Source organism: Cricetulus griseus, chromosome X, assembly GCF_003668045.3.
Source record: "Cricetulus griseus strain 17A/GY chromosome X, alternate assembly CriGri-PICRH-1.0, whole genome shotgun sequence".
NCBI lineage: Eukaryota > Metazoa > Chordata > Mammalia > Rodentia > Cricetidae > Cricetulus > Cricetulus griseus.
In genome coordinates, this window is record NC_048604.1 from 38,903,523 (window position 1) to 38,925,493 (window position 21,971).

Consider the following 21,971-nt stretch of genomic DNA (forward strand, 5'->3'; position numbering starts at 1 on the left):
ATTACAATATTTGGGGATATAATAATAATGAAAACATAAACATGTTATGTAACCATCCATGCATTTAATAGTCAAAGTAAGAAATATTATCACATGAACAGAAGTTTAAAGCTAAAAGAGATCTTGGATATACAATCTTTACCTTTAGCATGTGAAGAAACTGAAGTTCAGAGAAGATAGATCTTGTCTTTGTAAAAAACACCACTCTCTAATCTTCATTAATTTATTCATCGATTGATTGATTGATTGATTGATTGGCTTTTGAGAGTGTTTCTCTGTGTACTAGCCCTGGCTGTCCGGGAACTTGCTCTGTAGACCAGGCTGGCCTCAAACTCACAGAGATCTGTCTGCCTCTGTGTCCCAAGTTCTGGGATCAAAGGTGTGTGCCACCATTCTGGGCCTCAGAATTCTCTAATTCTAAAACCAGCCATATGCATACCAGCTGTGAAGATTAGTTGGCATTAGCTATAAACTTGACAGACTCTAGAAGCCCTGGGAGATGGCATGTCTGTGGGGGATTATCTTGATAACATCAATTGACATGGGCAGGACCATTCCTTAAGCAGGGGTTCCTGAACTGGAATAAAATGGAAAAGGAAGCTTCACAGTAGCATGGATATATTCACCATGCTCTGATCTCATTGTGAAAGTGATGTGACCAGCTGTTGAAAGCTCTTGCTGCCTTGACTTTCCCACCATGATGGACAACTTGAACTCCGGAACTGTAAGCTAGAATAAACCTCTTCTCCCTTTATCAGGAAGGAAATTTTGTCACAGCAACAGCGAAAGAAATGAGACAGAAATTGGTAACAAGAATTGGCACCATTGTTGTGATAATTCTGACCATGCAGTTCTTAGAACTTTGGAACTGGTTTTCAAAAGGAGGTTTTCAAAAGGAACTGGTTTTCAAAATGTGGAAGAGTTGAAACATTGAGTTAAAAAAAAAGTTCCTGGATGCTGTAAGGGGAACTTAATGGCTAATCTGCTGGAAACTTGGAAGAAAAAACACTGAAAGGAATGTGTAAAGTGGGGGCTAGTCATTGAGATGTCAGAGAAACAGGGACTCTATCAGCAATTGGGCTAGAGGCCATTCATGTGATGTTTTGGCAAACAATCTGGCTTCATTCTGCTTATGTCCTAAAAACTTGATTGACAGTAAATTTAAAGAAAATGAGTTAACTTGTTTGGCAGAGGACATTTTAGTGCAGTAGAGACTAACATAATTCTAATTGTTACAGAGATCAGCATCACTAAAAAGAAACCTCCTACGTTGCTTTAGGACTTTTCTTTTGAAAAGGAGTCCCGAAGGCAAAGCCCAACCTAGCAGCAGAAGTTGGCAGGGTAGCTCATTTGAGAGGCATGAAAGATACAAGATTAAACAGGTCACTGAATCTTGCTCTAAAGTTTTAAAAATAATCTAAGGCCTGAGGATTTGTGGTGTGGTTGAAGGCCCTGCAAAGAAACCCAGAGAGGCCAATGTATGAACTTGTATAGGTAAACCTTAAGTTGCAGTTGAGACACCAAGACAATGGAGATGCCAGGAACAAGGGACAACTTCCAAGGAAAGCTGTGTGAGTGGAATAAAGCCAACCTAGAAAAACTCTATGTGTACTGCAGGAGGCAGTAGAACTGAAGGTGTATGGGGCTGCTTAAGTGTTTAAGACTCTAGTTAAAGCCCCAGATGCTGGACTTGGAGCTGCAGGATTTGATGTCTGTTTTTCGTGATTTTGTTTTATGTTGAAGTGATTATTTGTGGCTATGTTCCAGTTCTTCTATTTTAGAATAGGGATATTTACTCAGCACCAATATTATGTTGGAAGTATATACCTTGCTTTTTTATTTTATAGAAACTCATAGTTAAGAGATTTAGGACTATGGGGACTTTAAGTGTTGTATTGCATGCATTTTTACAATGTATCATTGTCATGAGCCTATGCGAACAAGGCAAGGAAAGTTGTCACATAAAAGTGATATGCTAAAGTGTCAAGCTGAGGAGTATTATTGTAATGTATTTACCTTAGCTGTCAACTTGACAATCTAGAATTACCAGGGATACAGGCCTCTGGGCATGCCTGTGAAGATATTCTTGATTACAATAATTGGTATGAGAAGATTCATTTTAATTGTGGTCAGGATCTTTCGATGGGAAGGGGATCCTGGACTAGATATTACAGAGAAAGTGATCTGAGTTGGTTGATCTTGGCTTCCCGTTATGAAAGTGATGTGATCAGTTGTTTTGAACTCCTCTGCTGCCTTGTCTTCCCCACAAGGATGTACATTGCTCTTTAATTGTGACTCAAGAAAATTGTGCTAACATGGGTAGGGAAAATCACACAGGGCCCCACTCATATACAAAGAACTACAGATAATTAATTACTCTTGATAGAGGGAGACTTAATGATCCCCAGGGAAGAGACCCCTAATTGATTATCTAGTAACAACTGGTCAGCCTTGAAATAGTATACATAAAAGCATATGCATACATAATGGACTTAGCATGGTATATTTAATGTGTGTATATGTGGGTTCAACAAAAACTAGTTTTTTTTTCTTGTGTCCTATCATTTCATTTGTTTTTATCTGTTGAGATCAAGGAAGCATTTACCATACACTGAATATTTGCTTACTCTGATTCCTTTTGGTCCTGGTGGCCCTGGAATTCCATCATCACCCTGAAAAAACACAGTATATTTAGTTCTTTTGTACTTCAAATCAGTCATCAAATAACTAATTTTCCATTATAACAGCCTTAAAGTTTTGTAAAATATCTGAAAGCTAGCGTAAAATTCATATATCCAAAGAAGATTTATTATCAAGACTAAAGACGTTGATAAAATATGTGCACAACATCAAGAAAAGCCTTATTTTACTTTGGAGGCCGCTGACACAAAGATGGAACTTTACATGTAAAAAGTTATACAAGAATCTTACAAGAAAATGAAGATAAGATAGTAATACAGCTATTTCCCAAATCATTTGTGCATAAAAAAAGAAAAAAGACAAGCTCAAAAATCTTGATGGTTTCAATGGCATATTTAAATTGCAGGTGTACGTGCTGTTCTTGAATTCCTCCTTGTATCTTTCTATTTCTTCCAGAAAGCATTCTTCTACTGGCAGAACTTAACAACCATAAACTCTCTCTTCCAGCATCTGCTCTCCACTCCTTGCAAATTCTACCTACCCATTTCTAGTCATGCCTGTATTGATGAAATTTTAAAACCTTATCTCAGTGAATTTCTCATTATCTCCTTTTAAATTTTGAATGAAGAAAAACTAATACCATTTGATGTAAAGTAGTATATTGACAGGTTCTGGCAACAAGGACATGGATATTGTCAATGCAAAGGCCATAAGTCTCTATAGAATATTCTCCTTTTTAAAAATTTAATCATGTTCTAGTGCCAAAGTAGATGCATTTATAAGAAGATTAAATAAATTCTGATTCCTAGTTAAAATAACTAGAAGATCTCTTGTTTAATAAATATTTTATGTCTGCTCACTGAAGGCAAAAATAAGACAAGAATACTTCAACATTGCACCAGTTAGACCAAGCAACGAAGGTTAAAGAAGAGGAAGAATTTCAGGGAAAAATGTTGGAAAGCTGGAAGAGACTAAAGCAGGAAAATTGCTACAAGTTTGAGGCCAGCCTTGTCTACACAGAGAGTTCCAAGCAGAGTAAGACTGTCTTAAACAAAACAACAAAAAAGAAAAGTGATAAAGAATGGAGCTGATGGTATAGCTGGGTAGGGCATTTGCCTAAAATATGCAAGGCCCTGAGCTCAATCCATAGCATTACATTCAAAAGGAGAAAATTTTACAAAGGATGAGATAAAACCACTATTTGCAAATGCTGTGTGTGTGCCTGAAAACCAAGATATTTAACCTACTGTAATAATATGATAGTTATACAATTTTATATAAGAGTAATATTAAGAACTCAACAGCTTTATTATAGTAACAATTTAGGAGACATAACAGGAAAAATTATTCTACCAAAAAAAGCAAAACAAAATATTTTGCAGTAAATTTAACAAGAAAATGCACAGGATTTACAAAAGGAAGATTAAAACAGTTGTGAAGTTCACAAAGAACTAGTAAAAATATACAAAGAAATTCCATGTTCTTAAATAAAGAAATTCAACATTTAAAAAGTAAATCACAAATTTAGTTAGAAATTTTGTACAATGAAAATAGAACTAGACAGTAGCTCTAAAGTTTATATGAAAAAAAAACCCATCAAAATCTTTGAAAAAACTGTAAAAAGAAAGAATTGAATGGACCCTACACCAGTCAGGTATAAAAGTGGGTCATACACTTCAATCATTAACATAGTTTGAGTCTTAGATTTGAATAAACTGAAAACTTGAAGACTATCAGAAAGGAAGTTCTTATGAATTTGGTATACAGAAGCCACTGTTATCCAAGGAGGGTAACTTTTAAGATCCCAAATAGGTACCTGAAACTGTGGTCAGTACCCAAACATATGTATGCTGTATGTTTTCATACATAACAGAATGTATAGACATTGTAACAATGAATAAAAATAATATAAAACAAGTATAGCAATGTATTATAATGAGTTCTTTTAAAAGTAAAGAATCATTAATTGTAAGAGCTTTTCAGTTTATTATTTTCAGTCAGTGGCTGGCTGCTCGTAACTGAAATCATGGGAAATGAAACTACAAATAAAGGATGATTCCTATATCATGACTATGGCATTGGAAATTAGTGGAGAAAAAAATAAAGGTGGATCTTAGATCACAAATCATATACCAGGACGGATACCACACCGGTAAAAAACAAACTAACATACTGAAAGAAAGCTTTGAGAATTAATGTATAACCTTAAAGTGTACAAGATTTGATCTGCTGAAAATCTGTATGAGTTAAGGAAAGGGTCTTTGAGAAACAGAGACTTACAAACGCATCTACTTTCATGCACACACCCAGCAAAACAAAGGACAAAGAGGGAGAATAACGCAACTCACAGCGTGTACATGGAAATAATCTTTGTAACAAATAGCTCAGCAAAATATGAAAATACCAAAACTTCACCAGAAAAAGGGCAAGTGACATGAAATATAGGTCATAGAAATGACAAATGACACTTGGGTCTGTGAGAAGCATATTCTTATTCATAAAAAACAAATTGAAAGTATACTGAAAGATCACTCTTCTACCATAATGCTAAATAGAAAAGTTGCATAGTAATGGTGATGAAGCTGTATGGAAATATATCTTCTTTTCTTGTTGCTGAATCAAAGATAAATTATGTATGTTTGAGAAATGGTGATCTGGTGATATCTGTAAAAGAAATCACATGTACATATATAAGCACTCAGGTGTGTGTGTGTGTGTGTGTGTGTGTGTGTGTGTGTGTGTGTGTGTGTGTGTGTGTGTGTGTCCAGAGATCTAGGAACCCATTTCTCAAAATTTATCTTAAAAATTCATTATATTGTTGATGCAAAAAGAGTTAATCAAAGTTTTACATTTTAGAAGTTATGGTTTATAGCAGCAAAATATTGAAAACTGCATAATCATGTATAGGGAACTGGTTACAACATTATAGCTTACATAAACAATGAAATTGAATGTAGTAAGAATAACATGTTCTAAGCATACTGATACAAAAAAAACACAAATTAATCACAACACGTCTTTTGTTAAAAACAAAGGGGATGAAAATATTCCAGGGACATGAACTGGCTTTTTGGAGCCCATTCCCTATGGAGGGATACCTTGCTCAGCCTTGATGCAGAGCGAAGGAGCTTGGTCCTGCCTCAACTTGGTATGTTAGACTTTATGGACTCCCCAAGGATGGCCTTACCCCTCTGAGGAGTGGATGTGGGGAGGGAAGGATGGGAGGTCAGGGAACGGGAAAAGAGGGAAGGAGAATTGGGATTGCTATGTTAAAAAATGTATGGGTATGTACTCAGTGAACACAGGTGGAAAAGAGATTTTCATCATTGCATACATTATATTTACCTTAAATGAAATGAATATATTGCCCATCAAAAAGGAACATTTTATTCAATAAAGAACTCCTTTGCAATAATACATATATACATTTATACAAATACACATGCATACACACACATATATATATACATATATACATATATATATAATATATATATATATATATATATCTGTAACACATTCTAACAAACTGAGCTAAGTGGTCAGTTTATTTTACAAACTTATACTTTCATAAACAGGAGTATACCAATGAAGAATAATTCTATTTTTTTTTTTTTACTTTACACGCACTCCAATACCCAACCACACAAAAGTACACTTTCAGGTGTAGACTCTAAGATGTTTAGAAAACAGTATACATTTTCACTTTATAAATAATGAAAAGGGGTTTCAACAAAGGTTAGAATGCTCTCTAAAACTCATCTGCATACAAGCACATCTTTATAAACTATTATAATCTCATTAAACAGTCTCAGTTAATGCTAAATTATTTCAAAATTATTTTAATGCAACTTCTTTTAATGAAACACAAATATTTACTCTTAATATGCATGGTATGCAAGAAACTCTGGCCCTGATCCCAGATAAACTCAAATTCAAGAAATACAGCTTTTTCTATGGTTCAAATTACATTCTATTTCAACACACTCATTTCCAGAACATAAATTAATCAATCTGTGCTCCCACTTCGTTTTCACAAGACTGTGCTGAAGTTTCAATGTATTGAGAAGGGAGAATTAAGTTGTGCTGCTATATTAGTGCTCAATTCCAGCAACTTTACTGCTTTTAGATCTCTGTGCTACTTCTTTGTCATTCCTGGGTGGCAAGCATCATCCTGCTGCTTTTGCTGTGTTATACCACCTAGGAAACTTAGTTGAATGGTCCATCTACCAAAATTCTGTGCAGTCATTCAGAGCCCTAGTATTTCCATAGTGTTCACGTTCTATTCAGGGAATATTAGCACAGGTCCCATTTACTGTGGAATCTCACAAAGCTACCTCCTCACAATCGTGTCATAGTTCTTGCAACAACTAACTTCTGGTATAACTAAATATACATGAAAAAGTCTCCATGCATTAAATTTTCCTCCTTATTAGAAAACTACCTGGTGATAGCCATTTGATTTTCTTAATCCTCTAATGATAGGGTACAGCATCATTATATGAAATAATAAAACTAGAGGGAAAAATGTCATTAGGTCAAATTTTGCTTTTTGAGCAAGTGAATAGAACTAACTGGCCCTTCCATATACCACTTTACCAGTCTATCTAATACAGATAAGAAAGGGGCACTGAAACAAAAGAGCCATTAAAAACTAAAAGATACTTCTCTCAGTCTCAAAATTCACTATTATCTTTCCTACTTCTTTATCTTAACATGCACATAGAGATTATATTCATATATATATACATGATATTCATATATATATATATATATATATATATATATATATATTATCCAATTTGTTCTGTTTCTTTAGAGAACCCTAACTAATACACAAGGTCTATAATAATGATGATAGAAATTTAACACTCCCTGGTAGATAGAGGAGAAATGATTCTAGAGACCTTTATCTGAGATTACAGCTATAGACACTTCCCCACACAGCAGCAGCAAATGGTCTAGGAAGATACCAGAGTATATAGAAAGTTAGGAGGCTGATTCAAAGTGGAACTCAACAGCAGTCTCCATGAGATCCCTATCCATGACACAGTTGTTTTAGAGCCATCCACACTTCTGTAAGCAATTCCTTATTCATGCTCAGTTAGCAAGTCCAATAAACTCATTGTTCTCACAAACTTGAATTTGGATAAATCTACTTTGGTCTGTTACGGGTGCCCATCTAGGGTGAGAAGATGTTTATTTGCATCATCCCAGAAGAAGATTAACGTAACAACTCTAACAACCATACACAACAAACAACACATAAAGCATACACAAAAAACTGAATATGGTAGTAATGCCCAAATTACAAAAACAAAAAAAAATAGCTACCATTATTAACCAAGGGAGAATCTCACCACAACAAATGGAGAACATCATAAAAAACCACAACTGGGGGTAGGGGTGGATCAGTATATTAAGGGGATCCCAGCCCTACATCACCATTCCTGCATCTATGGCTCAGGGAACACCACAGAAGAGGGGGCAGAAAGAGTATAAGAGCTAGAATACCAAAAAGTCTGCTGTGAAACAGTCAAGATGGGAATAATAGTAGTATCAATGGACATGTTACACTTGATCTTAGCCAAAAGGCCGAGAAGCGATATTAATGGATACGTTAACCTGAAAATTTCAACTAAAAATATTTACAAAATAAATTCTATGAGAATAAAGAAAACAGAAAGTAACTGTCCCTTTAATTCTGTTGTTCAATTTAAGCAGTAATTTCTCATTACAGTTTAGTAAGCTTTTAATTAGATTGAAAGTTTGTCTTACATTTAGGGTGACTTAATTCCTCTGATACTGTTGATTGCTACTGAAATGAATACCTTTTGTCCCCGAGGTCCTGGAGGCCCTTCTGGACCTGGAAATCCTGGCAAACCTGGATGACCTTCCAAACCTGGAAATCCTCGTTCTCCCTAGAATTGAACAAGAACGTAAAGAAAAGTCATTTGCGAACTTTTAAGCACAAGCATAGATGGATTTCAAAAAGTTCAAATGACTGTCACATGAAAGTAACTTAATATAGTGATACTAGATGTCCACAGTATCTACTAACATGGACAAAGCCAGAAGATGTGAGGAGAAAAACATAAATCATGCCAAATGTATATAAGATATAGTAAATTAATCTCTTTACTACTTGTAGAATTGAATAGTATATCAGAGATAAAGTGAGAACATAATAGTAAGAGTTTTAACCTCAACTCAATTATAAAGATGAGGGAAAAATGAGATTTTCACAATTTTAAGAGCTAGATTATCTCAAGTTATTGAGTGGTTTGTTTCTAGCAGAGCCTGGACTAAAACTCTGATGGAAAGTTCTGCTCAGAAAAATAAGAAGGAAAAAAATCAGTTTCAGTCTGTTTCTCTAAGTACAAAATAGCTATATATTGGAATTTCAGCTGGTTTTTAGAATGTATCTTTGTCAAAAGTATAGAGTATGCTATGTGCACAGCAGTGCATATTTTCAAAGCAGAAATGCTATCTGGGTTACAGATGTAAATAAGAATAAACCAAGGACTGAAAATAGAGGATGCTGGCTAGTTGGCTAGTGGGGTGGCTAGTCAGGTAAAGGCACCTACCACCAAGCCTAACGACCTACCTGACTGAGTTCAATTCCCAGGAATCACAGAGTGACTCCTGAAAGTTGTCATCTGATTTCCACTCAGACACTGTGGCATATGCACACACACACACACACACAACACACACAACACACACACACACACACACACACACACACACACACCACCACCACCACACCACCACCACCACCACCACCAACAACAACAACAACAACATCAACAACACAAAATTAAAAATTATGCATTTAATTGAAATAGTGTGACATCATCTATTCCCTTCCCTTTCTTCCCTCTAGATCTTCCCTGGAGCTTTCTACTCTCCCCTAACCTTCCACTCTCAAACTGATAGCTTCTTTTTCTTTAACGATTTTTGTTACATACATTTATGCATGTGTAAGTATAAATAAGTAAATTTAAAAATAGAGAGGATGCCTAATTATGCTGCTATCAATAAGACATCACACCTTTAATGTTATATCCTGAAATTCCCTCACATTATCACAGAACTTGAGACAGAAGAGCAGATAATATACAGTAGCAAAAAGAATTAGAAAAGCAATTGAGATTTTTCAAAGGCAGAACATTTGTTAAGTAAAAAAATTATAGCTTTCCTGTGTTAGAATGGCTAAAAGGCTTTCCACCTAATTCCTAAAATTAATAGTAAGAAAAGCTAACACCAGTTGTGTGCCTACCTTTGCTACCACTTAAATGTGTGCTGTAATTTTCACAAATTCATAGATTGAATGTGAAATGTTATGTCTATTTCTGAAAAACAAACTTAATTTTTTTAAAAAATTAAAAAAATAACGCTGACTAACCCTGTCAGATAGTATTCTTCCTTTGCTATTATTTAAATATTAGGATTACTTCCTTTAAAAGATGATCCCTTCCACTTCCTTCCTTCTCTTATTATCCTCTAAACATATTACTCACACAAGAGTTAAGCAGAACAGCATTCAGTAACTTTTAATACATGTCTGTTAGGAGGCGGTGTGTTACATGGCAAAATGGGGCTTGGGAATAAGGTTCCATAAAATAAATGAATGAACTTATTGCCACCAGGACTTTTTAACATCTTGTACTATGCTAATGAATACTTGTATAATTAACTGGGATATTCGCCAACTTTTCTTCATATATAGCTAGTAATATCCAGTCAGTTACTCATTTAAAAAAGTTTATTCAGCTACTAAGGGGGAAGAGCAATAATGTAAGGTCCCTGTCTCCTAGCACAATTCTCTTTTGTCTGCAATTCATTATCCTGTTTTAGATTTCTAATTTTGATGTCAGTTACTGACACACAGACCAAAAGGGGGCTGGAAGACAAAAGCCCTCAAGTTAGATGTCATCTGAGGCATATTTTGACTGGACTAACAGCTAGGGTTTCTTCTTACTATTACTAAATTTTTTAAATGCCCTGTAAGGCTGGGTATGATGTCTCACACCTTTCATTTCAGCACTTGGGAGGCAGAGTTGTGTTCAAGGTGAGTCTAATCTACATAGTAAGCTCCAAGCCGGCCTGGGCTAGAGAGACCCTATCTCAAACCAAGCCAAACCAAACCAAAACAATTCACTGACAAAGTAATAGGTTTCTAGAAGGGATGTTCATCCATATTTCATTTTGTTGATTCTCCCCAATCCCTGCTCCCTGTTTCCTGCTTACTTCCTTGTCCTTACAGATGACATCCCAAGTGTTTTAGGACACTTTCCAATAGCTCTTGTGAATTTTGTTGTTGTTGTTGTTGTTGTTGTTTTTTTAAAGAACTAGGGGTGTGGCACAGTTGTAGATTGTTTGCTTGGCTAGTGCAAAGCCCTGGATTCAATCCCCAGCAAGGAATCAAAATGTAACAGAACTTCTATGTACCAGGCCTAAAATATTTATTATACGGTATCTTATGGAGAACAATTGCTGATCGTGACATACAGTCTAATCTTTCTAAGTCCTTCTGAAATGCAGTAGAATTCATTGCATTTATTCATGTACTGAGAGAAGCCTAATTCATTCACAAATTGGATTGGATGGTCTTACTCAGAGCATACCTTTTCCCCTTTTATACCACTGCAGTCACATTTTGATCCAGGAGAACACCCATGACAGGCCTAAAGGAGGAGAAGGAGAAACCAGTAAATACAAACTTGAAAGCAAATATGACTTAGAAGTCAACTGAATGCATCAATTCAAACTTGTAGAATCAATACAAGAAAAAAAAAAGCATCTGAAAGGATGCATACAAATGACAATGGCATTTTATATTCAAGCTTTTGTTATATGCATTTCTTTTCAATTTTCACAATGAGCAAATGAAAATTTCATAATTTTTAACTAATAGGTATCTCTTATTTTTTACATTTATTTGTGTGTGTGTGTGTGTGTGTGTGCGTGCGTGCATATACGTGCATATTGTAGCATGTGCGTGGTGGTAAGAAAACAACATGAAGTTGTTACTATGTAAGTTTCAGGGATAAATACCAAGTTTTTGGGGTTGGTACCCATCTACTTTATATGCTGAGAAATACCTTTTTGATTTTTGTTTTTGTCTTTTTGAGACAGGGTCTTTCTACATAGCCCTGGCCATCCTGGAACTTAATGTGTAGACCAGGCTCATCTTGAACTCACAGAGATCCCACTGCCTCTGCCTCCTGAGTGTCAGGACTGAAAGTATGAGCCACCATGCCCAGCTGACAAATATTTTTAAAGATGCTAAAATTAAAAGAAAATTCATATAACATTCTGGCTGATATGGTTTGTCACTTGTCCAGATTGTAGGAACACCTTACTTTTTCTCCTAGGATCATTTGTAACAAATGACCTCTTAATCTGTATCGGCAAATGACCTTGGAATCTAGCCAAGAATAGCTACCACTTGAAGTTAGCTTGCTTGGCATTCATAAGTAACCACTCATGGACCATAAAACATAATACTGTATTTTACCTCCCTTTTTCCTTGTCCCTGCTCTTTCATCACTAATAGCTCAATTTTTAACCATTCTAAGCTTTACACAAAGCCTAGATGCTCTGAATTGCTACTAACAAGTAAATTTAAACTACACTAGGGAGTTCTGTCCTAAAGCAGAGAAATATCTTTCTCTAATATAAAAGCATTCATAAAGAATAGGAAGAGAATAAGTGACATCTAACATCCAGAACTATCTTTTACATTGCTGTGGAGCTGAAATGCTTAAAAAAAACACAATAGTAATTAGAATAATATATAGAGACAGCACGGTATTTATATATAAGGAAGCAGAATATACTTGTCAAACCAACTACTGATTACTTTATACCAGGAAAATATAAAACATTGTAAATCACTGCTATATCATCAGAGCTTGTGGTTTAACGAGTAAGCTAGCCTCCTGTCTTCCAAGTTTTCCTTTCTCTAGTCATTACTCCTGAACCTCCTGAAATCTTCATCAATTAACTACAAGTCAAACTAGAAGATACCACCCTGTTGAAACCTGTTTCCTTGATTATAAAGGAAAGCTAAAAATGGTGCGATGACAGAAGCATCTCTCATACTGCAAAAGTGTGTTCCAGTAAAAGTATACTCTGACCCTTCAACTTAAAAATCTGTTATAGTACTGGATAGTTTTTTTTTTTTTTTGTCAACTTGAAACAAGGAAGAGTCATTTGGAAAGGAAAAATTCAATGGAGAAAATGACCTCTGTAAGAAACCCTATGTAGCATTCATTTCTTTGTCATAAATGATTGATTTTGGAGGACCCAGCCCACCCAACCCTGGGCAGGTGCTCATGAGTTGTATAGGAAAGCAGGCTGAGCAAGTGACAAAAACAAACTAGTAAGCAGCACTCCTCCATGGCCTGTACTTCAGTTCCTTCCTCCAGGTTCCTGCCTGGAGTTCCCGTTTTGACTTCCTTAATGATCCAGAGTGACTGGGTCATGAAATCAACACAAACCCTCTCCATTCCAAGTTGCTTTTGGCCATGGTATTTAATCACAGTAATAGAAAGCATATTAGTTATACAAGCATCTTATTTTCACAGGTACTTATATTATACTCTGTTTTCAGTATTACATGTTAACTACTTTATAACTCCAGTAGGCATAGTCATTCATCAAATGAGAAGTGTTATTATTGAATGCAAGAAAATTTGTTAGGCATAAGATATAAGTATAAACAAACCCATATAAAACAATAAGTTTAGGAACGGAAGTTAACCTAAAATATATAATTCTTGTTTATGCAAAGATTAATTATTGATTCTAAGCTATGAATTTACAAAATTTAGAAGCCACACAGAAACAAGTTATTGAGAAAGGAATAGTCAACAGTCATAATACCTGAACTAGATTGTACATATTGTGAACAGTTTATTGCATTATTACTAGAGGAACAAAGAGTAATGGCTACTAATATGATAATAATATTTGACATTGGGAAGTTTGTTATAAATGAAAATGACATCATTTTGCATTTTCAGACATTAGAATCAAGAGAACTTCCCCACAAATACAAATACATAATTACAATCCTGAAAATAATGCAAGAACAGCCTAGTAGAATTTAATTAATATAAACAAAAACAACATGAATTCACATTACATATGTATTTTCACCTCTCAGTATCTATAATAACACATACATCTTGAAATATAATTTATGAATGAACAAAACATCTTACATTCTTATATGATTATATGCAATGTTTCTCAAGATTAATGATCTCATCATATTAAACTTCTTTATCAACTAACATGAAGTATATTTTAGACAGTACACTCCGTAAAACACTTAGGAATCATAGAAAATTTTGTTTGAATTTAATTTAAAATTTTATGTTATAATCTATTTATTTTATACCAAATAGGTTATAAAAAGGATTCTGTAACTCTTGGGTTAAAAAAAAAAAAGAAAAAAAACCAAAAAAAACAAAAAACCCACCATAAAAGCCAAGTCATTGTAATACACACACCAACCACTAGATGCCACTTTCCATGCAGTTATTAATGGGATGCCATAAGGAAATGGCCCTAATTATACATCTCATTAGGTGGAACAGCTTTTCATTTTTAAGCAGTATCTATTCATATTGACAAGATGCCTAATAAGCACAAAGTACGATGGTATATCTATGAGTGGCACAAAAATATGTAGACCTGAATGTTTGCTGCCTTTAAGGAACATGCAATCTAGTTTTTTAAGAATCTAGCCATAAACAAATGAAAATGTAATTAAAATGAAGTGGAATAATGTTATAGCAGTAATGAAAAAAGTAATAACATGCAAGAAATATATCCTGATCTTTCTATAGCAAGTGAATCATTATGAGACCGTGGATAAGTTGTCCACATACTTTAGGGCTTGCTTCTCATTTATAAAATGACAGACATGGGTAATATCATTTCACTCAGTAGAGTCAAGTTTTAATTTTAGTTCTATAGGATTCACCAACTAAAAGAAAATGACTGGTGTCCATGGTTATCACATTTAATAAAGATAGTTCCCTTGAGGCTACGAATTATTAGTAACACTTGGAAAGTAGGCAGAAAATCTTTCTAGACAAGGAAAAAAAAGTTTATACCAAGTAATATGATTAAAGGTAAATTTGGGTGAGGCAAATAGTGATATAAAATGAACATTACATACCTCAGTTTAAAAGATTTCCAAAGTCTACATGAAAAGTATGATAGGAAAGTATGTTTGTTAGCTTCTTTTTGAGACAAATTTTATACCCCAGACTAACATGAACTTGTTTTTTTTTTCTATTTTTTATTTAAGTTAGAAACAAGATTGTTTTGCATGTCAATCCCAGTTCCCTCTGGCTCCCCTCCTCCCCTGCCCCCCCCAATTAACACCCTACCTATCCCATACCCTTTCTGCTCCCCAGGGAGGGTAAGACCTTCCATAGGGGGTCTTCAGAGTCTGTCATATCCTTTGGGGTAGGGCCTAGGCCCACCCCCATGCGTCTTGGCTCAGGGAGTATCCCTCTATGTGGGATGGGCTCACAAAGTCTATTCCTGTGCTAGGGATAAGTTCTGATCTACTATAAAAGGCCCCATAGATTTCCGAGGTCTCCTCACTGACACCCACATTCATGGGGTCTGGATCAGTCCCATGCTGGTTTCCCAGCGATCAGTCTGGGAACCGAGTTCCCCCTTGTTCAGGTCAGCTGTTTCTGTGGGTTTCACCAGCCTGGTCTTGACCCCTTTGCTCATCACCCCTCCTTCTCTGCAACTGGATTCCAGTTCAGTTCCGTGTTTAGCTGTGCATGTCTGCTTCTACTTCCAACAGCTGCTGGATGAAGTATGATAGGAAAGTATGTTTGTTAGCTTCTTTTTGAGACAAAGCTTATAGCCCAGACTAACATGAACTTGTATTACACTTGCTTCAGCCTCCCAGGTTCTAGAGAGGTACTTTGGCCATCAATCCTAGCCTAATCTTTTCAGTACTGTGTGGGGAAGTTTATTTCTACAAAATCATTTATGATTGATAATACATGATAAATCTGGCTCTACAGAAATATTTTTAGTTTTTATTCTGTGAGAAAATATCAAAATAAAGATTAATGAAGGTTTATATTACCATACATTAAAATATATCAGAAAATTATAATAATTAAAACAATATGGAACTGATCCAAGATTTATTGCTCAAAAATAATTAATAATTTAGTATATGGTATTAGGATAAGTATATGAAATAATAATTTTAGATCTTAAAATATGAAAATAAAACACAGATTAAAATATTACCTGAAAAAATATTACCTGAAATATTTTGGGCATTTGTATTATTTTTATACTGAAACATTTGTATATAGGTAATGAAATATCTTGAAGGTAAGACCCAAGTCTAAACATAAAGTAGATTTATATATCTTATATACCTCCATCCCCCTACCAAGCAGTGCCACCAAATGGGAGTCAAGTGTTCAAATATTAGAGCCTATGAGGGGCATTTCTCACTCAAGCCATATTTTTAGACACTAGGAAAAGAAAAATATGGATTATCTGCTCACATCTCAAGATTTGGAACCTCAGATAAGATACCATATGTGACATTTGTCTTTCTAGGTCTGTGTTATCTCAGGCAATATGATCTTTTCTAGTTCTATCCATTTATTTGAAAATGATTCCCAATTCTTATTTACAACTGAATAGTTTTCCATAGTGGATATGTATCACATTTTCAGAATGTATTCATAGAATGAAGAATAATTTAGGTTGTGTTTTTTTAACTATTTTGAATAGAGCAGAAATGAACACGATTGAGCAATTACCTGTAGAATAAGATGTTGAGTCATTTGACCACATGCCAAGGAGTGGTATTCCTGAGTCATAAAATTGATTTATTTTTACACTTTTGAGGATTCTCCACACTGATTTCCAGAGTGGCTGGACAAGATTGCAACCTTATCAACAGTAAGCAAGGGATCTTCCCTCCAATACTATGTACTATTTGGTATCAGTTGTTTCGTTGCGCTGTATCATTCTGACTTGGGTAAGGCAAAATCTCAATGTTCTTTTGACTTCATTTCCCCATTGGCTAGGTAAAATGAACATTTTTTGAGATGTTTCTTTGCCATTTTATTCTTCTTTTGAGATCTCTCATTTCCAGTTCCAGGTCCATTTTTGAAAGGGTCATTTTTTGTTTGTTTGTTTGACTGTTTTGAGTTCTTTGTATATTCTGAATAAAATTCTGCTAATACCTTTTGTCACATGTAGACCTGGCAGAGTCTCTCCCATTCTGTGGGCTTCCTCTTAGCCTGGCTGATTGTTTTGTTAGCTGTGCAGAAGCTCCATTTATCATTTTTGGGCTTTAATTGTTGGATAAATGGAGTCTTATTCAGAGTGCTTTCTTATATCTATCCTATAGGCTAGTTTCTGTATCTTCTGTTAGCAGTTTTAGTGTTTCAGGTTTCAAGTTGAGGTCTTTGATCCATTTGGAGTTAGTTTTGGAGTATGATGATAAATACAGGTCTAATTTCATCCTGCATGTGGACATCCAGGTTTTATTAAGAGTACAAAAACTTGTAATTTTTAGATTAAAACTTAATTATAACATTACTCCCTTTCCTCTTCTCCCCCCAAACAATCCCATGTACTCCTCCCTACTCTCCTTAAAATTCACGGACATCTAGTTTTCCCATCACTATTTGTTCCAGATGCTTTTCTCCAGCTTAAATTTTTGGCATCTCTGTCAAATATAAAGTGGCTGAAGTTTAGTTCTTCAATTTTGTTCCATTGGTCTATATGTCTTTTTTTGCCAGTTCCATATTGTTTTTATTATTATGGTTCTGTAATATATCTTGGTATCTGAAATGGTAATCTCTCCAGCACTGTTCTTTTTATTCAGGATTGTATTTGGCTATCCTGGGGCTTTTCTGACTCCATATGAAATTTTAGATTATTTTATTAAAATGGGAAACATGTTGAAAAGGTAAAACTATAAAAAATTTAAAAGAAAACATTGGAGTATATATTCCTGATCTTTATTTACTCAGTCCTTCTTAGAAAATTCATCAAAAGGGCAAGAGGGATGGCTAAGCAGTTAAAAGAACTTACTGCTTTTGAAGAGGGTCAGAGTTTAGTTGCCAGCTCCCATGTCAGAAGCTCACAACCACCTGGAACTCCAGCTCCAGGGGAATCTAGAACCCCTTCTGGCCCCTACAGACACCCATGTGCACATGCCATTCACTCACACAGATATAGAAACACGCATACACAGAGAAATAAAACTAACAAGTATTTCCCCTGCTGTAAGAAGGGACTTTGAGTGTCCATCCCCCGTGAAGGGATGTACTCTCAGCCTGGACACATGGTGGAGGGCCTAGGCCCATCTCAGGATGATGTGGTAGACTTTGGGGAGCCCCTGTAGAGGGACCTACCCTGCCTGGGGAGTGGAGGGTGGATGGGGTGGGGGGCAGATCGGGGGTAGGGGGAAAGGAGTGGGGGAGGAGGGGAGGGAGAAGAAGAAGGGATAGACATGTGAAACAAGCTTGTTCCTAAATTGAACTAATAAAAAAATATCAAAGGAAAAAAATCAGAATTAAAAAGTGAAAATATTTGATAGGTAAAGTATATTTATAAATCATACTCTTCATAAAGGAGAATATATATACATATATGCATAAAGAGACTGCATAACTTATTATGAATGCAAATACCCTGATTTTTAAAATGAAATGTGAATTGCCATTTATTTTAAAAAGAGAGATGAAGAAAGCATGTGCAAACATATCATTAGCCATTAGGAAATGAAAACCAAAAACATTATGAAACATCAATTCATAAATACTCGCTTGCTCTGATTAACATACAGACAATAATACCATCTACTGAGGATGGAGCCTAGATAGAACCCTCATACATTGCTGGTAGAATTGGAGAATGATATAAACATTTTAGAACAGTCTAACAGTTACTAGAGCAAACATAATGACCAAACTATTCCATTCTTAGGCATATATCTAAGAAAAGCAAAAAAATCTGTAAAACACCTTATACATGACTATTCATAACATCATTACAAATAATAATCCAAAGGATAGAAAACAACCCAGATATACATCAAGATGAACTTATTAAATAATATGTAGCATACACAGTAAATGAAATATCATTTGACAAGAAATAGAAGGGAAGTATTCTTCATGCTGTGATATTCATAAACTTTAGAAACACTGTGGTAAGTAAAATAACAGAAATACAAAATTCCACATTGGCATGAGTTTATTTATGTTAAATGTGGAGAATAGAACTCTAGAAACAAGTAGACTAGTAGTTGCCTGTGACTGGGGTCAATGGGAAAAGAAGTTATGGGATGTGGTTTTCTTACTATACTGATAAAAATGTTTTAAAATTTATTTGGGGGATAGCTGTAAAACTCTGCACATATTCAACAAAACTCCTGAACATACACCTTAAATAGATAAACTGAATACTGTGTAAATTAAGTATCAAAGATGCTGTTAAAAATTCATGCAAAGAAATAAAATAGAGGAAGAAATACAATCAACAACTAAGAAGAGGTTAAGACATTTCTCTATTTTAAAACTAACAAGTGAGCTTTGCCACAGTGTTCTGGTGTATAATCTTCTGAATCAGACATAAGAATGTATTACTGAAAGCCATAGCCTGGGCTTTCCTAAGCTCCCATTTCCACAGGGTGATGGTAAGCAGACAAAAATGAACCTTCACACAGGTCACATTGCTGGCTGTTGCTGAAGAGAAATCAGTTATTTAAAGAACTTACATATCTCATAAGGAGAAGTAACTGTTTTTTCTTGAGGTCTTGTTTTTATTATGGTATTAGGTAAACATATCTGGCTTTTCTTGCAAAGGGAGATAACTACCACCAGTTCTCAAGTCATTTATTATAAAACACCCTTGAGAGTAAAGTTCACTGAGAGGACAGCTCCTCTCCTCCCAAGATGTACATAGGAGGTCCATGGAAAATTTTCATTAGACATCATCTTGAAATTTGAAATTTTAAGAGACTAAACAAAAGCAGGACATAAGCAAGTATAAAAGACACAATCCTTTAAAATGATTAATTTTTTCTTAAGGGTGATGATTTATTAGTAATTAATCTAAGATATGGTTTGTGATGAGGTTGTTAGGTTCATGGTGTCATGTTGTCTGTAAGTTACTTTTAAACAATCATTGGACGTGTGCACACATAGAAACACCAGTAAGCAAGTGTAAGAAGTAAAAAACATATACAGCAAAACACTGACAAATACTGAGTCTACATGAAGATATAACTGTTTTCATTACATATTCTTACTATGTTTTGAAAATGCTAGTAAAATCTTAGGTAAGTACCCTGAGAAAAATGTAGGAAACAAATATCCTTAGAACTTCAAAAAAGGAAGCAAATTTCAGAATGTATGATATGATATTTATCAGGGACATCAAAAGCCTAAGATTACATAGAAAGGTCAAAACAAAAGATGAAAAAGCTATGTACAATAATAACCAAAGAAGGCTGGTATCACTATATTAATTTTAGACAAAATGGATTTTAAGGCAGAACATATTACAAAAGATAAAACAAGATCACTTCAGAATGATAAAAGATTTGGTTCACAGGGAAGATTTTCTTTAAAATACCTTAAATAATACACATTAATAACATCTCCAAAATATATAACTAAAAGCCAAAAGATTTATAAAGGCACACAAATCTATGTAGTTGGAGATCTTAAACAAACCTCTCACAACTGACTGATATAACATGTAAACAAAATAATTTGTAAGGACATACATACATTTGAATATGACTAATAAACTTATTCTAGTGGACATCTATATTGCAATGTAGCCATCAAATGACAAACATAAATTTATATTAGATAAATCCTAGAATTTATTAAAATTGACCATACACTGTTCTTTTAAGTATGTTGAACGAATGTAAATGGTCCAAGATCATACAAAACATATTTAACCATAATGTTATTGAGTTTGAGTACAGTATTCAAATCTAACTGAACAATATCAGAGAACAGAAAAAATTATCCTAGTCTTGTTACCAAACTTACATAGGACTAAATGAGAGGGACAAATTACAGACTTATTTTTCCAAAGAGTATAGATGTAAAAAAATACCACATAAAACATGATGAAGTTGGATTTAACATAGCGCTAGCAATTTTTGAAAGGAAAGAAAAGTTTGGGAAAGAAACACAAATGTCACTCAGATTAAATGACTGAAGGGATAGAAAATTCAAAAGAATTCCTGCAGAGAATAGTTTAATAAAGCTGCTGAATATGAACTAATAGATTTACATGAATTGGATTTTCATATGCTAGAGAATGCCTGAGAGACTGCGTACAGAGATGCTTCAGTGTAGTCTCCTAGGCTAGGAGACAAGTGAGAGAACTGCATACACTACAGCAATTTTTGAAAGAAAGATACCTTAATAAATGATACTGATAAATCAAAGACTGACAATTACAACAAACAGCATATCAATAATAATAACCTACACAGAATAAACAAAAATATTGCAAGTTTTTACCCTTGAATAACTGATTAAGGGTTTTAAAAGTAATGAAGAATAGAACCGTACAACTTAAACTTTTGGGCCATAAGTATACAGTACAGTACTATGTCATCCTAACACGCAATGGCCCTTCTTCTGATTCAAGACATGATTAGGAGAAATTAGTTTATGTTTTATTTTGTTATTTGTGTGGGTGTACACCTTTCATTGATATCGTACCACAAGCCATAAAACATCATACCTCTTTAGAATAAATGCTAACAATAAAACAGTGTTAGAGGAGTTGAAATAGATCTTATAAATTAACTAATGCACTCCTGTTATTTTAAATGTGAAAAATGCAGAAAAATGGCAGAGCCCATCAGTAGCAGAGGCAGAGCCAGAACCATTCCCTTGATTTCTCCAATATTTCCAATTTATTCTCATTTGCTTCCAAATTCTGAGCCAAGACATTTTGCCAGATTTTCTATGAAGAGGAAACATTTTCTTCTCACTCTAATGAAAGTTTTCTTTAAAAATCAAATTATTGATGAACACATTAATCAGTTGGAAAGCCTTTTAACTACAATAGCACCTGCCAGTTCCTCCATATTCAGAGCTAAAAAATATTAAGTGACTCACTAAAATATGATGCAGGAGCAGGGGAGGTTGTTGAGTGGATACAGTACTTCCATACAAATGTGAGGAACTGGGGTCAAATCCCCACCACTTATTAGTGCTACAGTAGTGTGTATCTGCCCATCCTGGTTCTTCTTCAGCAAGATGGAA

At 34.7% G+C, this 21,971-nt stretch overlaps 1 protein-coding gene across 5 annotated transcripts in view; it reads right to left on the minus strand.

Moving 5' to 3' along the window:
• LOC100772575 (collagen alpha-5(IV) chain) overlaps nucleotides 1-21,971 on the minus strand; it is a 181,613-nt gene that overhangs the window by 101,092 nt on the left and 58,550 nt on the right. For all 5 annotated transcript variants that reach the window (XM_027433656.2, XM_027433657.2, XM_027433655.2 and 2 more), the window contains exons 2-4: nucleotides 11,271-11,330; nucleotides 8,472-8,561; nucleotides 2,628-2,672 (exon numbers count right to left, since the gene is read on the minus strand). In XM_027433656.2, the coding sequence (XP_027289457.1) occupies nucleotides 2,628-2,672; nucleotides 8,472-8,561; nucleotides 11,271-11,330 (195 nt within the window). The remainder of the gene's footprint in view (nucleotides 1-2,627; nucleotides 2,673-8,471; nucleotides 8,562-11,270; nucleotides 11,331-21,971) is intronic.